This window comes from Apium graveolens, chromosome 2 (genome assembly GCF_009905375.1).
Source record: "Apium graveolens cultivar Ventura chromosome 2, ASM990537v1, whole genome shotgun sequence".
NCBI classification, from domain to species: Eukaryota; Viridiplantae; Streptophyta; class Magnoliopsida; order Apiales; family Apiaceae; genus Apium; species Apium graveolens.
In genome coordinates, this window is record NC_133648.1 from 66,724,483 (window position 1) to 66,747,835 (window position 23,353).

The 23,353-nt window shown below is 33.7% G+C and overlaps 1 protein-coding gene across 16 annotated transcripts; it reads left to right on the forward strand.

The window, feature by feature from the left end:
* Positions 1 to 10,798: 10,798 nt before the first annotated feature.
* On the forward strand, positions 10,799 to 17,137 carry LOC141707490 (uncharacterized). Of its 16 annotated transcripts, none has more exons than XM_074510684.1 (10): positions 10,799 to 11,137; positions 11,318 to 11,477; positions 11,670 to 12,204; positions 12,722 to 13,132; positions 14,542 to 14,619; positions 14,713 to 14,814; positions 15,952 to 16,017; positions 16,161 to 16,231; positions 16,312 to 16,455; positions 16,704 to 17,137. In XM_074510684.1, exons 4-9 carry the CDS (start codon positions 13,086 to 13,088, stop codon positions 16,404 to 16,406), a joined length of 459 nt encoding a protein of 152 aa, XP_074366785.1. In that variant the 5' UTR covers positions 10,799 to 11,137; positions 11,318 to 11,477; positions 11,670 to 12,204; positions 12,722 to 13,085; the 3' UTR covers positions 16,407 to 16,455; positions 16,704 to 17,137. The 16 variants fall into 16 exon arrangements, 3 of the variants coding, with proteins under 3 accessions (XP_074366785.1, XP_074366784.1, XP_074366786.1); XM_074510683.1 differs by having other exon boundaries at positions 14,713 to 14,797; positions 16,135 to 16,231; XM_074510685.1 differs by lacking the exon at positions 16,704 to 17,137 and having other exon boundaries at positions 16,135 to 16,231; positions 16,312 to 16,390.
* The last annotated feature ends 6,216 nt before the right edge of the window (positions 17,138 to 23,353 follow it).

Genomic DNA, 23,353 nt, shown 5'->3' on the forward strand with positions numbered 1-23,353 from the left:
GAATTGTAGATCGTTGAAAGACGAATTTATTGGTATAATTGTGATGAGCAAATGATAGCCGGAAGTTGTTGGTCGGAAAATTCAGGTCGACGACGGCGTAAACTTTGATCAGTTTTTCCGGCTTGTTCAGGAAGTGTTTGTGATTTGTGTGTGTACGATACTGTTCCTGGAAGCCAGAGCGTTGCTTCTTGTTAATTTCAGCCGATTCTGGGTGTGGTTTTAGGTGGTCGAAAAAGCTCCAGTCGCCGCTAATGGCGACTAGCCGGCGACAACGGCAACAACGGGGAAGACGATGGTTAATTACCATTTAATACCCCCAGTTTGCAAAAGTTGCAAATTTCGTATTGTTATTTCAAACTATTGCAAAAACGAGATTGATGTTTTAAAATTTTATAAAAATTTAATTTCTTTTTATAATATTTTCAGAAAATTGTTTTAATTATTTAAAAAATTCCAAAAATTCATTATTTAATTTCTGAAAATTATTTTTATATAAAAATAAATCTTAATTATTTAATTAATTAAATTTAGTTGATAATTAATTATTTAATTAATCAATTAATTTATATATTAATTGATTAATTAATTTAATTAGTTATTAATTAATTTTAATTGATTATTTAATTGGATTTAATTATTTAAAATTGATTTAAAAAGTATGAAAAATAGTTTTGAGCTTTAAAATATTATTTAAAATTATTTTCAATGCTCGATAATTATTATAAAATTATTTTAAAGTCGGATTCGGGTGTTCGAACCTTATTATTAAATTATAAATTGATTCGGAGTCCCGTTTTAATTCTGAAAAATGTTCAAAAATTTGTAATAAATACCTGGAAAATCATTTTGACCCCGAATATTCATTGAAAATTTATTTTGATCGAATACCTTACGTGTTATGTGCTACATGATCACTGATTGATGCATTATATTCCTATGTGGTTATGGTTTGATTGTTTTATTCATAACTTTCAATCTGTATGTCGGATTTAGGTGAAACGAAGGGTAGATAAAAGCTTATGACGTCTATGTGACGATTAGAATAGTACGAGTATGAATAATTGATAGATACTTGTGATACCTAGCAGAGTCAGAAAGGCATAGAAGAGGAAACCAATGATCCATAAATAGGATTAAAACGTCGAAAGAGAAGGCAAGTGATTGATAAATAGAAGAAAGGCATAGAAAGAGAACGAAAGTGGTTGATGAGTAAAACTATTAGATGAGTACAAGTAAAGTGGAAATCGTCGATGATAAGGCAAGTAATTCTGAACTTCTCTTCAAGATATATTGCAAATATTTTCGAACTATTTTCATAACATGTTGCTATTATTCAAAATAATCTTTTCTTATTTTGCAAGTGTTTTAAACTATTTAACCTTGAACCCTGATTCTTCTTGATCTTGAGCCAGAAGCCTTGTTCTTCATAAACCCTGATTGTTGAATTTCCAGATACGAGCCATACACATACGATACTACTCCACAAATACATATCTACCATATACTGATTTATGATATTGAATTGTTTGACATACCAACCCTTATTCCTTGTTTAACAGAAGACCAATTCTTGGAACCCTTGAACCCTTGGTCTACTACTTTCTAAATCTTTCCTTGATTGAAAGCCAATCCTTTTGAATTCCCTGTTGTGCCTTCAGGGTGTTATGAATCACCCTATGCTTCAAGATAAATGTTATTTATGATTCAGCTTATCCAGACGAATACTTGTTCTAGAAATTAGTATGGTTCATTTAGAAGGCCAAATGAAACCGCTATTACGAAGAAGATTTGATTGTTCCTAGCAAAAAAATGCAAATGTTGTTTGATAAGTTCAATGATAGAACCAATGTACGGAGAAACTGTTCATCCAATTTCTAAGACGATTAAAGTTCGAAGAACACGTCGATTCACGAAAGCTGAGTATGAGCAAAGAAGATTAAGGAAATCTCTAGACCCTCTAAAGGGAGAACGTTATTAGCAAAAGAGGCGACAAGTTGAACGATTAATAGTGTAAGCGAAATTTGAAGTTATGAGCGTAAATCTCGTAAGATTGTAAATAAAATCGTATATGAACGTGGAAGTGTGATGCTAAAGACACAAGACCTAATAAATGGGAAATAATTCAAGAAAGCATATCTGAAAACTTTCTAAAGTTGATATACAACTCGACATGGGATCTATTGATCAGAAAAGCGTTAAAGCTTTAAAAAGATAAAATGCAGATGACGACCAATGATATCAATCTTTCTTATCATTCTTATAAATCTCAAGTAAAGTATGAACTTCTTTCATGAACAACTTTATAAGGTGATTATTGAATCCCTTTCAAATCATTCCTTCTTCAAAATATTGTTTTCTAATTGGGACAAGCAGTGTTATAGTGTGACGATTTGTCGAAATGACAAAGAGTCTGGTGGGACGCCACCTAATCATATGCTGTGTGCCATATGGTATGAAAGACTGACCATCTTGAATACTAATATGGGTGTCTCATTTCTATTCAAATCATTATTCATTCTTTCTTCTTAAATCATGATTTGTTGATTCATGAATTTCTCCGATTGTTTTCTTATACTCTCAAAGTAAATGGTATAGTCTCCCAGTGGACGCCACCAGATTGGTATCTGAAAGGAGAAGTCGAACTTTGTTAGACATAGTTCTGTCCATGATGAGCTATGCAAATCTTCCAGTATTCCTATGGGGTTACGCACTGGAAACCTCAGCATATTTACTGAATAAGGTGCCTTCCAAATCTGTTCCTCAAACTCCGTATGAGATATGGAAAGAAAGGAAACCGAGTCTTAAACACGTTAAGATTTGGGGATGTCCAGCTTATGTCAAATAAGTTGACCCAGATAAGCTAAAATATCGATCCGTAAAATGTAGTTTTGTGGGATATTCTAAAGAGACTTTAGGGTATTATTTTTACACCGATCATCGGGTGTTTGTCTCCAGACATGCTACCTTCTGGGAAAAGGAGTTTATCCTTGAAGGAAATAGTGGGAGCAAAATTGAACTTGATGAAGTTCAAGAAGCACAAACTACTACGGATCAAGTGGAAACACATGTTCTGACTGAACAACCTTTTATGGAACAGGCCATTCATAGAACATGGAGAGTGTCTCGCCAACCTGAGAGGTAATATGGCCTTGTCATTAAGAATGACAATGAGTTGTCGATCATTGATGATGACGACCCTGTGACCTATAATGAGGCTATGAGTAGTGTTGACTCAGAGAAATGGCATAGTGCCATGAAATCCGAAAAGGAATCTATGTATACTGTATACGAAAGAATGATTAGAGCAGATGGCCAGGTGGAGACCTATAAGGCCAGACTTGTGGCAAAAGGATTCAAACAAAGGCAATGGATTGACTTTGATGAAACCTTTTACCTGTAGCCCTGTTAAAATCAGTTCGGATTTTGCTTGCGATTGCTGCTTACTACGACTATGAGAACTGGCAAATGGCCAGATGGTTTTCTTTCCAAGGAAAATGAAAACCTAGTGTGTAAGCTGCTGCGAACCATATGTGGTTTAAAGCAAGCTTCTCGTAGATGGAACATCCGTTTTGATGAGACAATCAAATAGTTTGGTTTTATCAAAAACGTAGATGAACCATGTGTCTACAAAAGGTTTAGTGGGAGCGCGGTAACATTTCTTGTATTGTATTGAAATAGAGTTAACACACATAACAACATAGCAGACCCACTAACAAAGCTACTTTCTGAAAGTCACTTTGATCGTCATAAAGACTAGATGGGTATTAGATACCAGAGTGATTGGCTTTAGTACAAGTGGGAGATTGAAAGGAATATGTCCTAAGTCCAATCAAGTATTAGGATTTAGGAATAACTTTTTATGTAATCTGTTTTGATTTCATTGATATTAATAAAAGACTTGTTTTATTTTTATTACGGGCTTTATCTATTTAAGTGTTTAAATAAGATATACCATAGTTTAGAGTAAAGCTTTTTATGGATTATGATGAGATCATAATAGTGAGACCTAAAAGATGATAACTCTAAACTTAAATAGTTTCTGGTCGTAGGATTACTAACTGGTAATTAATAATCCGCAAAGATCGGTACATACTATGCTTGCTTCATTATGAAGGATGTCTGTTCTCATAGACATTTGTGTGGTGACACTATAGATAGTATGTAGGTGCTTATTATAGAATAAGTTCACTGAACATGACTCGCCCAGCTGAACAACTGATGGAGTTCACTCACGTGTCAGCAGTTGTTCACATAGTGATAGTTGTACAAGTATCCTTAGACTTGAGGTCATCATAGTCATCTTGTGTACACTGAATTATGCTTTGGTTTAGTTCTTAGTCTCCAGGGACAATTATTAGGGCTCTACTGGGTATAGGAATTTGTACACGAAGATAGTGTATGATCAATAAAGGATCTACCCCTTCTAGTGAAGGAAGCGAATATTCAAGGCTGATCCACTTATGCTAGTTCAGGAATCTCTGGCCAGAGTAAATGAAATTAGAAAGGAGTTTCTAATTTGCATAGAACTAAGCATAGTAAATGGTAAGCAAGTGATTAAATTAGATAGGCTTGACACGAGATCCATGCCTTGTATTTAATCGGGACATTGTGGGGTAGAAGGAGTTTATTGTACGGTAACTATTCACTGAATAGGTTATTGGTATTCTAAGCAGTGAATTCGTATTATCCGGATAGTCGCGATATGCTGAGAAGTATCCCTCACGATGTAGAATAAATGTGATTAATTAATTAATCATATTTAATAAATTAGAGAATTTATATAAATAATGATAAAATAGTTTTATTATTATTTATTTCTACTACTGGCTTAATATTGAACTTACAGGGTCACACCATAAAAAGAGAATGATTTAATGGTGGAGGAATTAATTAATAATGGCTAATAATTATTTATTTATGAAATAAATAATTAATTGGCAAATTTAATAATTGATTAAATGAGATTTAATTGATTATAAATTAATTAAGAAAAGTTCTTAATATTATTAATTAAAGGATTTAATTTTTGGAAATTAAATCAAGAGAGAGAATTATTTCTAAAGTGTTTAGAAAAAGGATTAATAATTAAAAGGTGTTTTAATTATTAATGAGAATAATAAATGGGATAATAATAATAATATTTATGGGAAAATTTCAGCTGAAAATTTTGCCTATAAATATACTATTATAAACCCTATTTTTATTCCAACCCCAAAATTTTATAAAACCCAATTCTCTTCACCTCCTCCTCCTCCTTAACGTCGTTTTCTTGGTGGATACCGGTGGAGTGCTTCACGTTTGAGGAGCAGCTGATAAGGATCTCCGATCGTTGCTTTTGGATCGCATATTAAAGGTTAGTAATCGATCCCTATGTTTTTACCACGATTTATATGCTTTTATTTGGATTTTATGTGTAAAAAGTGTTTTACCATGCCTCCGCTACGATTAAAATCCAACAGAAACCATATAAGATGCCAGGATATAGGTAAGATATGGGTAATATGAACGACAACGAAGATGGCTGGAGTTGAGCAAGGACTATGACTGCACGATTAACTATTACCCAAGTAAAGCAAACGTAGTAACAGACCAGAAAGGAAAGACCGAACGTGTCGACGGTGTCAGAAGAATCATACAAAGAATTTTAAAAGTTAAAATTGGAAGCCAGAATTTGCAAACCGAATAATGCAAAGATGTATAGTATGATTTTCAGCCAGAATTGGTAGAGAAGGTAAAGAAATATCAAGGGAAAATAATAGATTAATATATTAACCGTTAAAAGAAAAATATATATATATATATATACTCAAAAAGATGATCAAGGCATTCCCAGATTTTATTTCAGAATATGGGATTCCACCAGTGACAGAATTGAAGAATGGAATTTTACAAGAAGCTCATAACCTAAGATATTCAATACATCCATGAAGTTCCAATATGTATAGAGATTTAGAGGAAAATTATTGGTGGCCATATATGAAGAAAGAAATGGTGGGATAGATTAGCAAATGTTACACGTATCAAGGAATTAAGGCGGGAAATCAAAGACTAGATGGATATATTTCTCCAAGAAATGTCATGGTGATGCCACCTGAAAACCAAAGGTGAGGAAATCATTAATTGTATTATCATTAATAGGTTATTTAAACCTGATCATTTTTATTTAGTAATAAACAGTTTATCCCATAAGTGGGTTAGTCGCTGCTTGAAGAAATGGTGGTATGTCATCAGATCCAGAAACTAATTGTAGATAATCAATATGGTGTAATTTAAAATTTGACAAGAGTATTCGGAATACGATAAATTATGTCGAACAAGAATGGAATGTACTACTCCTAGATGAATGGATATTAAATAAGGCGGGACTAAAAAGATTGGAATTTGGTTGAACGGCGATAACTCAAGAGATTAAAGCTACTCCGAAGATATGATACGAGACATAGATGTCAAAGAAAATTTTCTGATAGTATGGCATAAGGAAAGAATAAACGTTATATGTGATTAGACGTCAAGGAAAGCATTGCGGTCAGTTTCGTATGAGAACTCCTTAGAATCAAAATAAATGATAATATGGGTTAAAAATATGCCGGTGATGCCTCTAGGTTAGTGTACTTTCTTCAAATTGGTAAGAGATGTTAGCTCGGCGGATATACTCAACTGTGATTCAAGGAAAATAAGATATAGTGATAAGTTTGTGCGTTAGTCATATCTAGTCGAGATTTTCGTGCTAATTCTTAACTCTGGAGTAATTTCGAGAACGTTAGAAATCTAATATGCCATGGTTCCAGTATATCAATTATGGATAGACGAGAAGATTAAAAGAACGATTAAAGAGCCTGGAATGCGATTGGAAGTGATTATGAACTAAGTTAACTGAATAGAGAAACCTATGGGAATGGGGTCAATAACTAGTAGCTATTACAAACGTTCATGAGCACGAATTACTAGAATTATGAAGAAAGGATAATTAGTAAGAATTATGCTAATCCTTTTGAGACAGTAAAATAGTCAGGATAAGTGTAAGTAAGTTGGCTTCACTGCCACACTTTTAGCAGATTCATAAGGTATTTATACGTGTACACTCAGGAAGAATAATTTAGCTCCATTATATATAAAAAGGAGACTTGAGTTGAATTATATGAGCATCAGATAGATTGTGATGCCAATAAGAGGCTGTTAAGTAGTGAGTGATGTTGCGAATAAAAGTTTATGAAAAGTTGTAGGGTTGAAAGATCAACCTGAGAAAATGGAAGTGAGATACTTGAATATATCATTATCTGATCCTTAGTATGATTCTGAGGACAGAATCCTTTTAAGGGGGAAGGATGTAACATCCGGGATATCGCGTGTAATTATTTTTATTAATAAATAATTTTATATGATTATTATATGATTTTCGGTGAATTATCTGATGATTGGAGTGAATATGTGAATGTTTATACGTGATATAGTATAAGTTTGTTAATTTTATTATAACCATAATAAAATATAGATAATTACGGTATTTTTCTGGTAATTTTTGGGCTGTTAAATGATTTTATATTGATTTATGAATTTAATAATTATTTTCTGAATAATTATCAAATTATTTTATAAAGCCGGGAATCGTCCGACTTCAACCGTTTTTACGTTTTTACAACCCGAAACTCTTCCGAAAACTCTTTCCTAACCTAATCTGGTAATTCCGGACATTTTCCGTGTTTTGACTTTTTCGATCGGGATTACGGTTTGACCCATGCGCGGCCCGGCGCAAGATTTTCGATACGATAATCATTTCGGTGAACCAACAAAACTCGTATTTTTGAAAGACGGGATATTATTACGTTATTTTCATATATAGTGTTTTATAAGAATCCCGGTTTGGATAATTATCCAATACGGGTATCGAATCGGATCGTTTTTCCAGTTACTTAGTGGCTAAGTAACTAATTTAACGATCCAAGACGATCCAAAATGAGCCAATATTCCAAAAATATATATAGCCCTCTTATTATTTCATTTTATTCATGTAATCATAATCAGTCAGTAAAATCTTGTAAAATACAGAGAAAATGTCGAATTAAAACCGCATTCTTTAAAATCAAGCGCACGAACGAAGGCGTTATCGAACTCCGATTCGGGTGTGCAACATATCAAAACGAAACTCTCGAAAATTACTTTCATATCAATCATCCGTTTTTATGCATAAATCAAGGTATTTTTCTGATTTAATTATTTTATTTCGAATTAATTATAGATTAAATTAGGAATTTTGTTCTTGATGTTTTTGATGTGATTTGATAGCACAATCATGTAGATCTTTTCTTCCTGGTCATTTCGATATATTATATGTCAAAAACCGAGTTCAATAACATGTCCAAATTGATGTTTGATTCTCGGATTTTAAAATTAGGGTTTATATGCTTGAATGTTCTTAATCAGAAATTAGGCGTTTCTTTGTTAAGGATTATTGGATAAAATTGATTGTGCAGAATTGTAGATCGTTGAAAGACGAATTTATTGGTATAATTGTGATGAGCAAATGATAGCCAGAAGCCGTTGGTCGGAAAATTGAGGTCGACGGCGGCGTAAACTTTGATCAGTTTTTCCGGCTTGTTCAGGAAGTGTTTGTGATTTGTGTTTGTACGATACTGTTCCTGGAAGCCAGAGCTTTGCTTCTTGTTAATTTCAGCCGATTCTGGGTGTGGTTTTAGGTGGCCGGAATAACGGCAGTAACGGGGAAGACGATGGTTAATTATCATTTAAAACCCCCAGTTTGCAAAAGTTGCAAATTTCGTATTGTTGTTTGAAACTATTGCAAGAACGAGATTGTTGTTTTAAAATTTTATAAAAATTTAATTTATTTTTATAATATTTTCAGAAAATTGTTTTAATTATTTAAAAAATTCCAAAAATTCATTATTTAATTTCTGAAAATTACTTTTATATAAAAATAAATCTTAATTATTTAATTAATTAATTTTAGTTGATAATTAATTATTTAATTAGTCAATTAATTTAAATATTAATTGATTAATTAATTTAATTAGTTATTAATTAATTTTAATTGATTATTTAATTGGATTTAATTATTTAAAATTAATTTAAAAATTTCGAAAAATAGTTTCGAGTTTTAAAATATTATTTAAAATTATTTTCAAAGCTCGATAATTATTATAAAATTATTTTAAAGTCAGATTCGGGTGTTCGAACCTTATTATTTAATTATAAATTGATTTGGAGTCCCGTTTTAATTCCGAAAAATGTTCAAAAATTCGTAATAAATACCTGGAAAATCATTTTGACCCAAAATCTTCTTTGAAAAAATATTTTGATCGAATACCTTATGTGTTATGTGCTACGTGTTCATTGATTGATGTATTATATGCCTATGTGGTTATGGTTTGACTGTTTTATTCATAACTTTCAATCTGTATGTCGGATTTGGGTGAAACGAAGGGTAGATAAAAACTTATGACGTCTATGTGACGATTAGAATAGTACGAGTATGAATAATTGATAGATACTTGTGATGCCTAGAAGAGTCAGAAAGGCATAGAAGAGGAAACCAATGATCCATAAATAGGATTGAAACGTCGAAAGTGAAGGCAAGTGATTGATAAATAGAAGAAAGACATAGAAAGAGAAGGAAAATGGTTTATAAGTAAAACTATTAGATGAGTACAAGTAAAGTGGAAATCATCGATGATAAGGCAAGTATTTCTGAACTTCTCTTCAAGATATATTGTAAATATTTTCGAACTGTTTTCATAACATGTCACTATTATTCAAAATAATTCCTATTTTATATTGCAAGTGCTTTAAACTATTTAACATTTAACCCTGATTCTTCTTGATCTTGAGCTAGAAGCCTTGTTCTTCATAAACCATTGATTGTTGAATTCCCAGGTACGAGCCATACACATACGATACTACTCCACAAATACATATCTACCACATACAGATTTCTGATATTGAATTGCTTGACATACCAACCCTTATTCCTTGTTTAACAGAAGACCAATTCTTGGAACCCTTGAACCCTTGGTCTTTTACTTTCTAAATCTTTCCTTGATTGAAAGCCAATCCTTTTGAATTCCCTGTTGTGCCTTTAGGGTGTTATGAATCACGCTATGCTTCAAGATAAATGTTATTTATGATTCAGCTTATTGATTTACATTGCTTATCATATTGAATTGTTTTAGAATTGGATGGTTTTATAAATGTGGACCAGATTCGTGGTCAGACCAGATTCGTGGTCATAATAGGCCAATGCGTGCCTTGGATCCAGTATATAGAGCAAAGTTGGGAGCCTTGCTCGGGGTTAGTGCGTGACTGATCAGCAGCCTAACCTTGGTTTTTAAAATGAAAAGTGAATATCCAATTCTAATCATTGCTTATTCAGAAACTTGATTCTTCTGAATCATTTCAATTAGTGATTGTTTAACCTCAATTGCTTTTATTATTACTTGCTGAGCTAGTAAGCTCACTCTTGCAAAATTTTTTATGTTTTCAACAGTTGAAGAAGAAAGTGTTGGTAACGAGGATTCCTTGTTCAGTGTGCGAGTTAGCACTACAAAAAAAAGGTGAATAGACATCATATGTTAGATATAAGTCGAATCTGCCACTGATGTCTAAACTGTTATAGACATCATCCCGCGAAAATGCGAAATCTATGTTGTTAATAGACATCGCTTTATTTAGATGTCTATATTTTGAAAAAAAAAATGAACGCGGCAAAAACCCCATTTCTTTCCTCCCTTAGCCAATTTCCCTTAACGAACTCACTCTCCCTATCTTCAGACAAATTAATTAAAAAAATCTAAACTAAAAACTAAAAACGCCCTCTCTCTCTCTCAAACTCTCTCTCCCTCGTCAATCTCTCTCAAACTCTCTCTCCCTCTCCCATCACCGGTTCTCTCCCACCCAAACTCTCTCTCCCTCTCTCTCACTCACCATCTCTCTCTCGTCCGTCTCAACCTCTTTCTAAAACACACAAACTGTCTCTCTCTCTCACTCTCAAACTCTCACCGGAGTCTCACCGTTGTTTTGCCGTGGTCTCGGTCGTACTTTCTCCGACCTCTCGCCTCTGCTGCAATCTACTCAACCAAAGCAACTGCGCTCACTCTTTGTACTCTCACATTTGCACTGAAATTAGGTTTATTTCTCCTCCTTTTTCATTTTATAAACTTGGATTAACCTGAATGTTAACCATTAATTTAGAATTTTGAAAATCCTGGATTTGAAAATTGTGTGTTTTTTAAATTGAAACCCTAGATTTGAAAATTGGGGGTTTTTTAAATTGAAACCCTAATTTATACTAGGTATTAATGTGCAGGCAGAATTGCTATTTTAAATATTGAGGTTAGTGTTTCTCGATATTTTATTAGTGAAAGTAGTGAGAGAGGCTATGACTCTGATGGTGGAAGCTTGGAGGGAAATTCCAGATGCAGTTGATGAGGTTTTACCGCTTTCCGAATCTCAATCCTCTTCGAAAGGTATTGCTTTTAATGTGTTTCTTTGACTAACGAACAAAAAAAGATTTGTATTGTTTGCTTTATTGCATATGGAATTTATGTTGATGTTATCTTTAAGCCATATGAAAACTTAGTTCATAGCTATTATTGCTCAAAAAAGAAGTTGATGTATCTTGCAATATTTTTAATGCAATCTTTATTTTGTTATGACAGAAGTTCCTAATAATGCACGCCATTCTTCTGGCCCCAAATCTACTCGCTCTATTAATTCTGTACCTTCTCAGATGAGCAAGGTCTCTCCTTCCTCCGCGACGATTGCTGGTAAAAGAAATCCTCCAGAGTCTAGTGACAGGAAAACAGGACCAGCTATGTTTAGAAAACTTGATCATAAAAAGCCTCCTAACAAGAAAATCGCAACTGCAACCCCATTGTCCGTAGTTTAGAAGATATTAAATTTAGGAATGAGAAATTATGCAACAAAGGCGTCGAGGAGATCAATAGATTTACAAAGCTTGAAACAAGACGGGAACTTTTCAGTAGGAACTCTGAGGGAAATACGCACAATTTTGACGGGTCTAAAGCTGCCTCGAGTGTCCTTTCTTGTGATGAAATGTCAGAACCAGTGGCAAAATTTAACATTGCCGTCGAAAATCATGAGAATCATAAAGAGAATGAGGATCTAGTCTTGATTCGCAAGCAGCTTCTTCAACTTGAAAACCAGCAATCCAGTTTGTTTAATTTACTTCAGGTAAAATGCTTAACCTTTGGAAATATACTTTCTCATGAAAGTATATGTTCCCGAGTATATCATTGTAGCAACATGAAAGTCGTAATATATTTTGGATGCTGCCTTTTGGGAGTATTATTAAACTATGTAACTATGTATTCCTTTGGCAACCTGGATAGCTGGGGGGAAGAACAAAGAAAAATCTTTGATACATGTAGAATAGTTTTTTTTTCCTCATTTCTATCTTGATACACGGTTTTAACGTATCTAAGCATGCCTTTTGTGGGAATGAAGAATGTCAAGTTGCTAAATCCCAATTAGTCCTCTAAATTAGTGTCATACAATTGGGATCTTAGCCTTATTACTTATTTCTACGATGGAGGAGAAATAGGCCAATGAAGCCCATATACCTTTTTGCCTTTATTTGCTGTCTACTATGTAATGTTTGACACATCACACATGAATTCTGGTTTTTCAGGTTTCTGAAAAATTCTACTTACATTATTAAGCTTTTTTTTACTGTAACCGTTAATTGTAGGGATTTATTGGGACATCCCAAAATAGTATGCATTCTTTTGAATCCCGTGTCCATGGTCTAGAGCTGGCCTTGGATGAGATTTCACTTGATTTGGCAGTGTCAGCTGGAAGGATATCAGTTACTCGCTCTGCAGGAACCACGTGCTGCAAGCTGCCTGGTGCAGAGTTTTTATATTCTAAGCTCTGGAGGGGAACAGAAGGTCAGATTTCTGCATCAACGGAGGCTATTAGGCACAACATGGCAATTAAGAACAGAATCAAACCGGAGAATAGAAGAGTACGTCTCCAGAATGGTAGTGGGTTTATTGTAAATCCATTGGCAGAGGTCCATAACAATTCCCAGTGGTTTTCAGAGATTGTCCAAAATGCCGCATAAGGTACATCAGCACATCATATGCCTTCAAAAGACCAGGTAATGTGTTTATATGGGTAAGCTTCATTGTAGTTATTTAGTTATCATCTAAAAATTATCTAATTGATTTTCAGTGAAATTATAATTCTATAGATGTATTGTGCTCAATTTTATTTTAATGTGTAATTGATTGTGTTCGTGCATTGGAGTTCATTGGGTAATTTCCTTTGGAATTATATCTCTATATATCATCCCTCAGTATTGAAATTTTATCTAGTGCCTCTATAGACAATCTAGTTTGATACTACTGTTGCTTCTTTCCTTCACAAGCATGAGTTGTAAATGTGGACAGCTACTGCAGGTGTCCACATATAATACATGTCCATAATTCTTCTTGTCACATGTCTTTGTGGATGCCAAACTTGGTTATAGATTGAAAGGACTGCTATCCTGTTCTTAAAGTTTAGTACCATCTTCAATACACGGAAAGAGTTCTGATTAATCAAGTCAATTTGCAAATTCGAAAATTCAGAGCTGATATGAATCTAATAAGCTTCCATCCATATCAACGTGACTACGTAAAATAAGTTGCAATAAGAAAGATATTTACATGCAGGATCACTGAAAAGTGGGAAAGGGTCACCTGGAGACTGCTGTTTGGGTGAAGCTTTGGTTGAGATTTTAAAGAGTTTGAACGACTCGAGTAATTGAATAAAAGACTGGAACTACTATTTCGTTAAGCCCTGCCCTAGTTGGTCTCGTGTTATGTGTAGAGATGAACACGTCATTTATCTGTACATTTATGATTAATGCTGTTTTTTATTACTCATAATAACTATTTGAAGAGTGATTTTTCAGCAGTAGGATTGTTGTTTATATGTATATATTCAAATATTTCAGTAAACTTAGACGGTGATGTATATATTCCTATTTGTTGCTTGAGGGTTGGCTTTGAGAATGCTAGTTAAGATTTAAGAACCGCACACTTAAAAATAAATTATAAAAGAAACAATTTTTTTTGAACATAATGTGTCGATTTCGTGTAAGAGATGGAAGTCATCAAACCAAGGGCTCTATAGGGACAATTATATTATCCAGGCTAAATAGTTTTTACATCACAAGTCATACCTGGTCTGGAGTCAAGGTGAGGCATGCTGGTGGTCAAGTGTCTGGATGTCTCCATTCCCCTCGAGTGATAAATTACTGTGTTATATATATATATAATATCAATTAAATTTGAACATATTAACATATCTGTTACCATTTGGTGTTATTTATAGGCATATCATGTAATAAAATATTTGTTGACTTCATCCAGGATTAATTATGAGGTATTTATTTTGAAAAATTTGATAAAGAGCGCATGACTTCTGCTTTAAAACTAAATTGTTTGTAATTAATTGGAGTTAGCCAAATTCCTATCATATGCAGATTGTTTATCATTTCATGCTGGTTTATTGGTTGTGCAGTATATATGGTGACCAAATTTCAGTGAAAGAACTTGTTGCTAGTTATGTGCATCTGTGCACACTTTATTGGTGGCTCAGGTTTGTTCAGATATGCAGGGACTTGCTTATTGTATTCCACCTTTTAGTCTTTCTAGTATGCTCTTTTGCACACCTTAAATTATAGTACTGCAGGCCGTTTGGTTGTGGAGTATTTCTTGGAGGTTATGGCAGAGATGGGCCTCAATTGTATATGATAGAACCCTCAGGCGTATCCTATGTGAGTTTTTCAGAGATGTTTGTACCATTCAATTCTCTATCCTTTTTAATGCTTTTATGTAGCTACTGATTATGCTACCTCCACATGTAAAATATAGGCCGCCTAGAAATCTTGTTTTTTTTCTTTATATGTGTCTTACTGTCGTTCATTCTCAAAGCACTGCCAATACATTGTTTCATCTGTTGCCCTTTCTTTTTCTTGTTTCCATAGTAAAATTTTAAAATCTAAACAGTTGTTATGTCAACTGCAAAGTGCTAGTCTATTAATATTTCTTATATTATTTTTTAATTATAATCTATGTAAATTTCTTAAAATAAATAGTATTTTTATTGTAATAACTTAATATAAAAATATTTGAAACAATTATATAATATGCCTTATTGATTGAGAAACTAAATTCTTGATTCACTTTCTTTTTAATAAAATACAGATTATAAAAAAACTTAATTATTTTTGGAAATTAATTATTTATTCAACAATAAGCAGTTGCCACTTTGTAATTTTACGTTAGTTTAAGTAGATTTGTGTTTTAATAGCTATGGTCATTCTGTATTATTTTATAGTTGGAGTGTCAGTAAAACACACACAAGTAGGTGAAGGTTATGTTAATACATCTGTTTGGTGTTTGCTTTCTCTGATTATCCTTCATTATTGCACTGGTTATTGTTATTAATTAGGTAGTCCTATTTAGCAAAAATAAAAATAAAATTAGGTAGTCCTGCATTACTACTTTTACTTTCATATTGAACTTGGGCTAGTGGATTTCTTTGAACACAGAGACTTGGAATATAATAATCTCTCCGGAGAGTTACCAGACTATCTTGGCAACAGTTAAAACGTCTTTTTAACTGTAGAAAAGACAAAACAGAGAGAGACCTCTTGTTTCGGACCTTATATATGCAAAAAAATGAGAATGCTTGATTTTCAGCAGCAGTACTCTCCTGATATTAGGGTAATTAGTGAGAACTACTTAAATGAATACAATCATCACTCACTTGCGTTAAAAGCTTAACAGAGTAATCAATTTTTTGTCACCTTTGCAAGTGCTGTCAACGAATGCAACGTTAAATAATTTTATCTTTCTTACCTCCACTTTTGGTTATAAATACATCTGGAATCTGGACCATATTAATGTTGTTATCCCTTCTTCTCAGGGATCTTTCATCCAACGATCTAACCGGAAGAATTCCCGTGCCATTATTTTCAGTTCCTGTATTCAAGTAAGTTCATAACATACTTTGCTGTCTATTTGACGTTTAAACACTCCATGATCAAATAAGACAACTCATTTCAGAACAAATGGAATAATAACATTGATCCACTAATCCCGGTTATAGAAATACATCAACCTTGCTCGTGACAGCTTTTCAGGAACACATCTCGCTTGTGGTAGTAGTCTTCAGGAACCTTGTGTTTCAGGTTCCTCTATCCCAGGTATATACTCAGGCCGTTGCACAGCTCCAGAATCATCAATATGACTTTAAGTCATTCTTAGGTTTTAAATACTGTGGCAGGTTCTACCAGAAAATCAAAACTTAAGGCTGTAATTACTAGTGTGACTTCTGGTGCTTTCGTTCTTCTGTTACTTGGGGCTATCTTTATGTACTGATCTTATCGTATGCGCACATCTAAACATGATGTGTACGTTGATGTGGAAGGTATTTATGATTTCTCCTCTGTTCCTGTTTTCCATGAGCAGTTCAATATATATGGTGGTTAAACATTGAAGGATATCTGTCTACTTCAGTATTCATTAGCCATTATAAAGTTAAACTTTAATGTTTAGGTTAATTTGAACACCTACATTGAGAATGCAAGTTCATAACACACACAGATAGAAATGTTTATGAAACATGAATTCTACTTCACTTGTGTTAATTTATGTGTTAAAAATTTGGTTATGTAGGTTATATAATGCAGTTCTGGAAAGCATAGATGATTATGACCAATTTTCAGTGGCTACAGAAGACTCGCATGTGTTACACCGAGGAGCAATTTGATGAAGTACGTGTTGAAGCTCTCGGATATATCCAGAGCACTTTTGAACAGTTTCCAGTGCTACTTTGGTTTTGGACAAGTTATGTAGATCTGAACATTTGATATTATGGTTGTGGACTAGCTAGTGCATGTAGTTATTTAGGAGTTGGTTTTGCGGATTGGTAGATGTTTGTTTTGCGGATTGGTAGATGTTGGTTATCCGGATTGATGATGTCGATTTTGCGGATTGATATTTGTTGGATGTATGTTGTGAATGGTATTTATGGCTGGATTACGGATATTGCAAATGCGCGTGCAATTTTAAAATTTTGTGTTTGCTTATATAGACATTAATTTTATTTATGATGCCTTGAAAAGTAATGTCTATTGGTAACATCTACATCATATTTTTTGTAAAATTGATGTCTAAAACTTTTATTAACATCAATTTTTTCATTGTAAAAGCGATGTCTACAAATATAATATACATCACTTCTTTAAATAAAAAGATGATGTTGAAAACAGGTATAGACATCAGGCAAAAATGATGTCTAAACAATACATATAAATCAGTTTTAAAATAATAAAATTGATGTTTTTATACACATAGACATCCTCCAAAACCGATATCTAACATCTTAATCAATATCGCTTTTTTATAAACAAAATCGATGTCTATATAGAAAAAGACATCGCCTAAAAGTGATGTCTAAGATGCAATAACACATCGGTTTTGTTTTTAAAAAACGATATCTTTAAGTCAATAGACATCGCCCAAAAATGATGTCTAATATATCTTTGGACATCATTTTTTTTTTAAAAAAACCGATGTCTAACAGCTTAAAGACATCGTTTTTAGGCGATGTTTAAGGTATTCTTAGACATCAAAATTGATTTAAAAACTGATGTCTAAACGTTTTATTTGTTGTGTTATCAATTGTTCAATGGCTTATAGTTGATTTAATTATCACATAAAAATAATATAGTTTAACATATTTTGTAAAAAATAGGATCTCAGACATCAGAAAATTGCTAAAAACTGATGTTTATGTTAGTACAGACATCGGTTTTTGGCCGATGTCTAGAATAGACATCGGCGACTAAGACATCGGTCAAAAAACAAAAAGACATCGGCCAAAAACTGATGTCTATTAGCTTTTTTCTTGTAGTGTAGGGTTCCGGTTAAATTGGATCGAGCTAGCAGAAGCTTTATAGTGTAGGTGAGTTATGCAAGATTATAACAACGATATCATTAGCAATTGTAAGTTAAACTAGTTGGGTTTTGGTGCGATGTAATAAAAGTTAAGGTTGTGTCTTGTTTTCATACTTTAAACTGTCGCGATCCGTGATTGTGTACAGAAGGGTCAATGCATATAATACTTTATATACAGGTTTAAATATTGTGGTGTGCGTTGTGAGCCCCAAACTTCTGACCCGGGTTTGGAGGGCGTCACATTTATGACACTTTATAATGCTCTATTAAGTTTTGAATTGATGCAATTGTACTCAAGTTATTGGTATTTTAATGTGTTTTCTAGTGTTTTTGCATTTCAGTCATTATTCTAAGAATCAGGTGAATTATCATTGTTTTGATGCTAATATGGTGTTAGGATGGTGTCCAAATAATAAAGCTTGGGAAGCCAACTCAATTGCAGCAAGAATTAAAGAAAAAAAGAAGCTTTTCTAGAAGCACGGTGCGATCATGCTGGTCTACGTGCGTCCGCGCCCACACAACAGGAGGACAGCGCGCCCGCGCTGATGAAGCGCGCGACCGCGCCGAGTCGGGAGATTTGAATCTTAATTCTATTTAAATTCTAATTTGGAGGACTTCTACTTGCATGGGCTGCTATATATACTTAAATAAAGGACGTTTCCAAGAGAGGGACGTACCAGAGCACAAGGAGAGCCGTAAGAAGACCGTGTTAGCACGATTCAACGAAGACGAAGAAGATCTTATTTTTACTTGTGAATCTTAGTTCTAAGTTGTAACTTGGATGCTAGTTTTTTTATTTGTGAACCTTACTCTTGTTTCGTACTTGGTTTTATTATTTATTCAGTATAAAGACTACGTTTATGTTAGGTCACACACATTGTAGAAGGGGGTTGAATACAGTGTTTACTACAATTAAATCGAATATAAGAACTCAAGTAACAGAACACAGATTTTATTCAACACAATAAACTCTATTACAATATGGAACTGTCCTCTCTCAGTGATGAATAAATTATCACGAGAGCTGCTAGGGTTATAATGAATAATAACTTCGATTAAGATAACACATATAGTGTAGACCCTATATCTGTGTTTATATACTACACAGTTACAAGATAATATTCTAATTGATATGGAATATAATTCAGCTTCCTAAAATATATCAACTAGTTATCTTTTCTTCCAAGTATTCTATTCTTCACAGAATTCCTTCTTCATGCATATTTTTTCTTGTATTTGTCTTGATCTTCTTTCCTTTCAATCAGCCGCCTGCCTTATCTGAAAGTCTCCTTAAGTCCTGAGATTATCTCCTGATAAATATCTCCTGATAACTTAAGTTCTGATAACTTAAGTTCTGATATCTTAAGTCCTGACTTCAGTATAAGTACTGATTTACAGTTAAGTACTGATTTGTCCTATTAAGTAAGATCTGAAAACTTAAACACAAATCATATTAGCCATGACATTATAAAATATATCTAACAGTTTATTATACCATGCTTTCATCGGAACCTACGTTGATGATGAGTCCGATTATGGGCTAATCGTTATCGTGGGGTTCTAGCGGATTTACTTATGGATTTCTTTAGTTAAATTATTTCGATGCCTTAGTGTGAGGTGATTGTATGATAGCCTAGTATTGGTTGTGCTTATTCGTCTTATGAGCGTCGCAAACTTATAAGATAATGTGTTAATCTTTAATGAAGTGACAGTGAAGTTAAGGATTTAGAACTTGCCATGCTAGCATAGGTTCATGTGTTATTGTTATGCATGATTCGTAGGTAATTTTAACCATTTTACTTGCCCTATGTAATCATGATAGATAACTTGTGCTTTAAACCTTTATGTTGTCAAATTCTATAGACATATAGGGTCTCAATATAATTGGTGTCTATTCAACTTCTATCTCTTTTGTTAATGTATGGTAGTATGTTATTCGTGCAAAGAAAGTTGGCGTTTAGCAGTTTCGTGTTATCTGATTAGTGTCATCACCATTACATGCTAAGGTTGAGAACAATAAGGCTATTGGATGAAGTATTTAATGAAGTTAGAATCCCATGTTTGTCTCATATAATATACAACTCTCTTTACTCTTTTAGTTATAATTATTAGTTAATCGTAGTTATAATAAAAACCCCAATTTGTTATCGGCTTAGCATTGGATAATAACCATATCATCGGTGCATAAGTGCATAAATTACTTAGTTAACCAAAGCCATTCTCTGTGGAAATGAACTAGAAATAATTCTATATTACTTGCGAACGCGTATACTTGTGTGAATTATTAGCGCGTGTTTAGCCCTAACATAGACATTGGGTATATAATGAATCGTATGAGATATATGAATGATTTAGATGAGATTTAGCCCTCTTATATTAAAGGAGTGATATTATTGGCCTCTTGATTGAGTAAGACTATAAAATGCATGGTCGTGCTCAAACACTGATTTGTTTAATAGTTTAATCATTGATCAAGGAAAGAAGGATTAAATGTTAACAGAGGATGACACAATGCATGCCTCTAGTTTGATCTATAATATAAGGCTAAAGGGATTATATCACATTATACATTATTCACGAAAGGATTAATTGAATCACCAATTATTATTATTACTTGGGGAGCAATGTTGTATTACTAGATGCCTCTCATTGTTTATAATTTTATTATTAGAAAATAAAATTATTGCCAACGTAATAATAACCTAAAAGGTCAGACACAAAGAACGTTTAAAATGGAGTGTTATTTAAATTATGAATTTAAATATTTATCGTTGTTAATTTAAATTTAATTATTAAATTAATTAAGTGAGACTTGATTAATTGTATATATATAAGAATTTGAATTTAATAATAATATAAACCCAAAATCATAATAGGTCCTTTTGGAAGCCCGTTATGATTAGGGTTAGGCCCAAATCTCCTCTCTCCCTATATATATACATTAAGATGTATATTTGTAAAAAAAATAGAAGTTTAATCACGGTTTTATAGAAAAACCCTAGCAGCTCTACATCTTAGAGAAGCTAGAGAGAGTGAGAGAAAGAGGCAACCAAATCGGCTAGTACCGGGCTCCGGTGATCATTGGACGATCGGACGTTCGTGTGGATACCTTTGGAGAGCAGATCTTCGAAAGGAGGGCTGCTATGTTGGTTCATCAAGATCCGAACGTCCATTATAGTCAGAAGGAAAGCTATATTAAGGTAAACATCCATTCTCTATAATTATCCAGTCATTATACATAGATCTTGCAGCAGGGATTCGAAATTTTTAATTTTTTCGTTGCCTTTTAATGTTCGAATCCCTAACACGGTGGATGTTAAATTCGATGATGAAGTACAAGCATTGTTGTTGGCATCCTCGTTACCAGACAATTGGTTGGGATTTGTCACTGCTATAAGTAATTCATTTGGGAGCGGTAAGATGACTTTTTATGGAGTTCGAGATTCGATTCTTGGAGAAGATATTCATAGGAGAAACCCAGGAGAGTCATCAGGTTCCTTGTTGAGTGCTGAGAGTAGAGGAAGAAAGTTCAAAAAGGGGCAGAATAAGAGGCGTAGCAGATCGAAGTCACAGAAGAGAGGACAATCCAAAGATTGCAAGGATATTGTTTGTTGGAATTGTCAGAAGAAGGGTCACTTCAGGAATCAGTGCACGGCTCCCGCGGCTCCTAAAGGAAAGAGTAAAGAGGATAATTCAGCTAACGTAGTTGAAGAAATGGTGGATGATGATTCTTTGATTTGTTGTGTTGAATGTTCGGTTGAATCATGGGTTATGGATTCTGGTGCATCATTTCATGCTACCCCTTACAAGGATTTAATGTTAAATTTCAGAGTTGGAAATTATGGTAAAGTTCATCTTCCTGATGATGAGACTTTGCATATTGTGGGCATGGGAATTATTTTTCTCAAAACCTCTTTGGGAACTAGCTGGACGTTGAAAGATGTAAGGTACATTTCTAGACTGAAGAAGATGTTGTTATATTTGGGCGAGTTAGATAAGGAAGGGTATCAAGTTACTTTCAGAGACGGACAATAAAAGGTTATAAAGGGGAATCTAGTTATTTCTTGTGGAGAGAAAAAGTGGACTTTGTACATTGTTGAACAATCTAGCTATGAAGCAAATGCAGTTGCTGATGAGACCGAGTCTTTAACTTTGTGGCACCAAAGGCTTGGTCATATGAGTGAAAAAGGTATGAAGCTATTAACTTCGAAGGGGAAGATTCCAGAGTTGAAGAATGTGGAAGTTTGGAAAGCAGAAACGTGTTACTTTTACAAAATCAAGGAGGACCCCCAAGGCTAAGAAGTTAGAGCTAGTTCATACAGATGTATATGGTCCAACAACACTTGCATCATTGGGCGGATCTCGCTACTATGTCACTTTCGTTGATGATTCCACTAGAAAGGTATGTGTTTATTTTTTGAAGAATAAATCAAATGTGTTTTCTACTTTCAATAAGTGGAAGACTGAAGTTGAAAATCAGACCGGTTTGAAGGTGAAGAGTTTGATGTTAGATAATGGTGGTGAATACGGTAGTGATGAGTTTAAAAGTTATTGCACAGAATTTGGGATTAGAATGATTAAAACTATTCCAGAGACACCACAGCATAATGGTGTTGCAGAGCGCAAGAATAGAACCTTGAATGAGAGGGCCAAAAGTATGAGATTATATACAGGATTTCTAAAGATATTTTGGGCAGATGCAATTAGCACAACATCGTATCTCATAAATAGAGGAGCTTCAAGTCCTTTAGGGTTCAAGATTCCTGAAGAAGAGTGGCAGAAAAAAGAGGTAAATCTTTCACACTTCCTAATTTTTGGTTATGTTTCTTATGTCCGTGTTAAAGATTCCGTCAGGGACAAGCTTGATCCGAAATCAAAGAAGTGTATCTTCATTGGTTATGGCTCATTTGATATGGGTTACCATTTCTGGGATGAACTGACTAAGAAGGTCGTTAGAAGTAGAGATGTTACTTTTAATGAGAATGCAGTTTATAAGGATAAGCTTGTAGTCGATTCAGTTTATAAAGGAACAACCTGATAAAGAGGAAGCAGTGCTTAAAGATATTAAAGAAACAGATCTTGCAGGAAATAGTGGGAGTTCAGAGAATATTGATGACATGGTTCCAGTAACTCCACATACTGAGATAAGAAAATATAGCAGAAGTGTGAGGCCACCATAAAGATATTCTCCTTCAGGATATTATATGTTATTGACCAAGGACGGGGAGCCTCAGTATTATTCAGAGGCAGTACAGGTGGATGATTCAGTTCAGTGGAAATCATCCATGAATGAGGAGATGAGTTCTCTTGAAAAGAATGAGACTTGGTCTTTAACAAAGTTACCAGCAGGAAAGAAGTTTTACAGA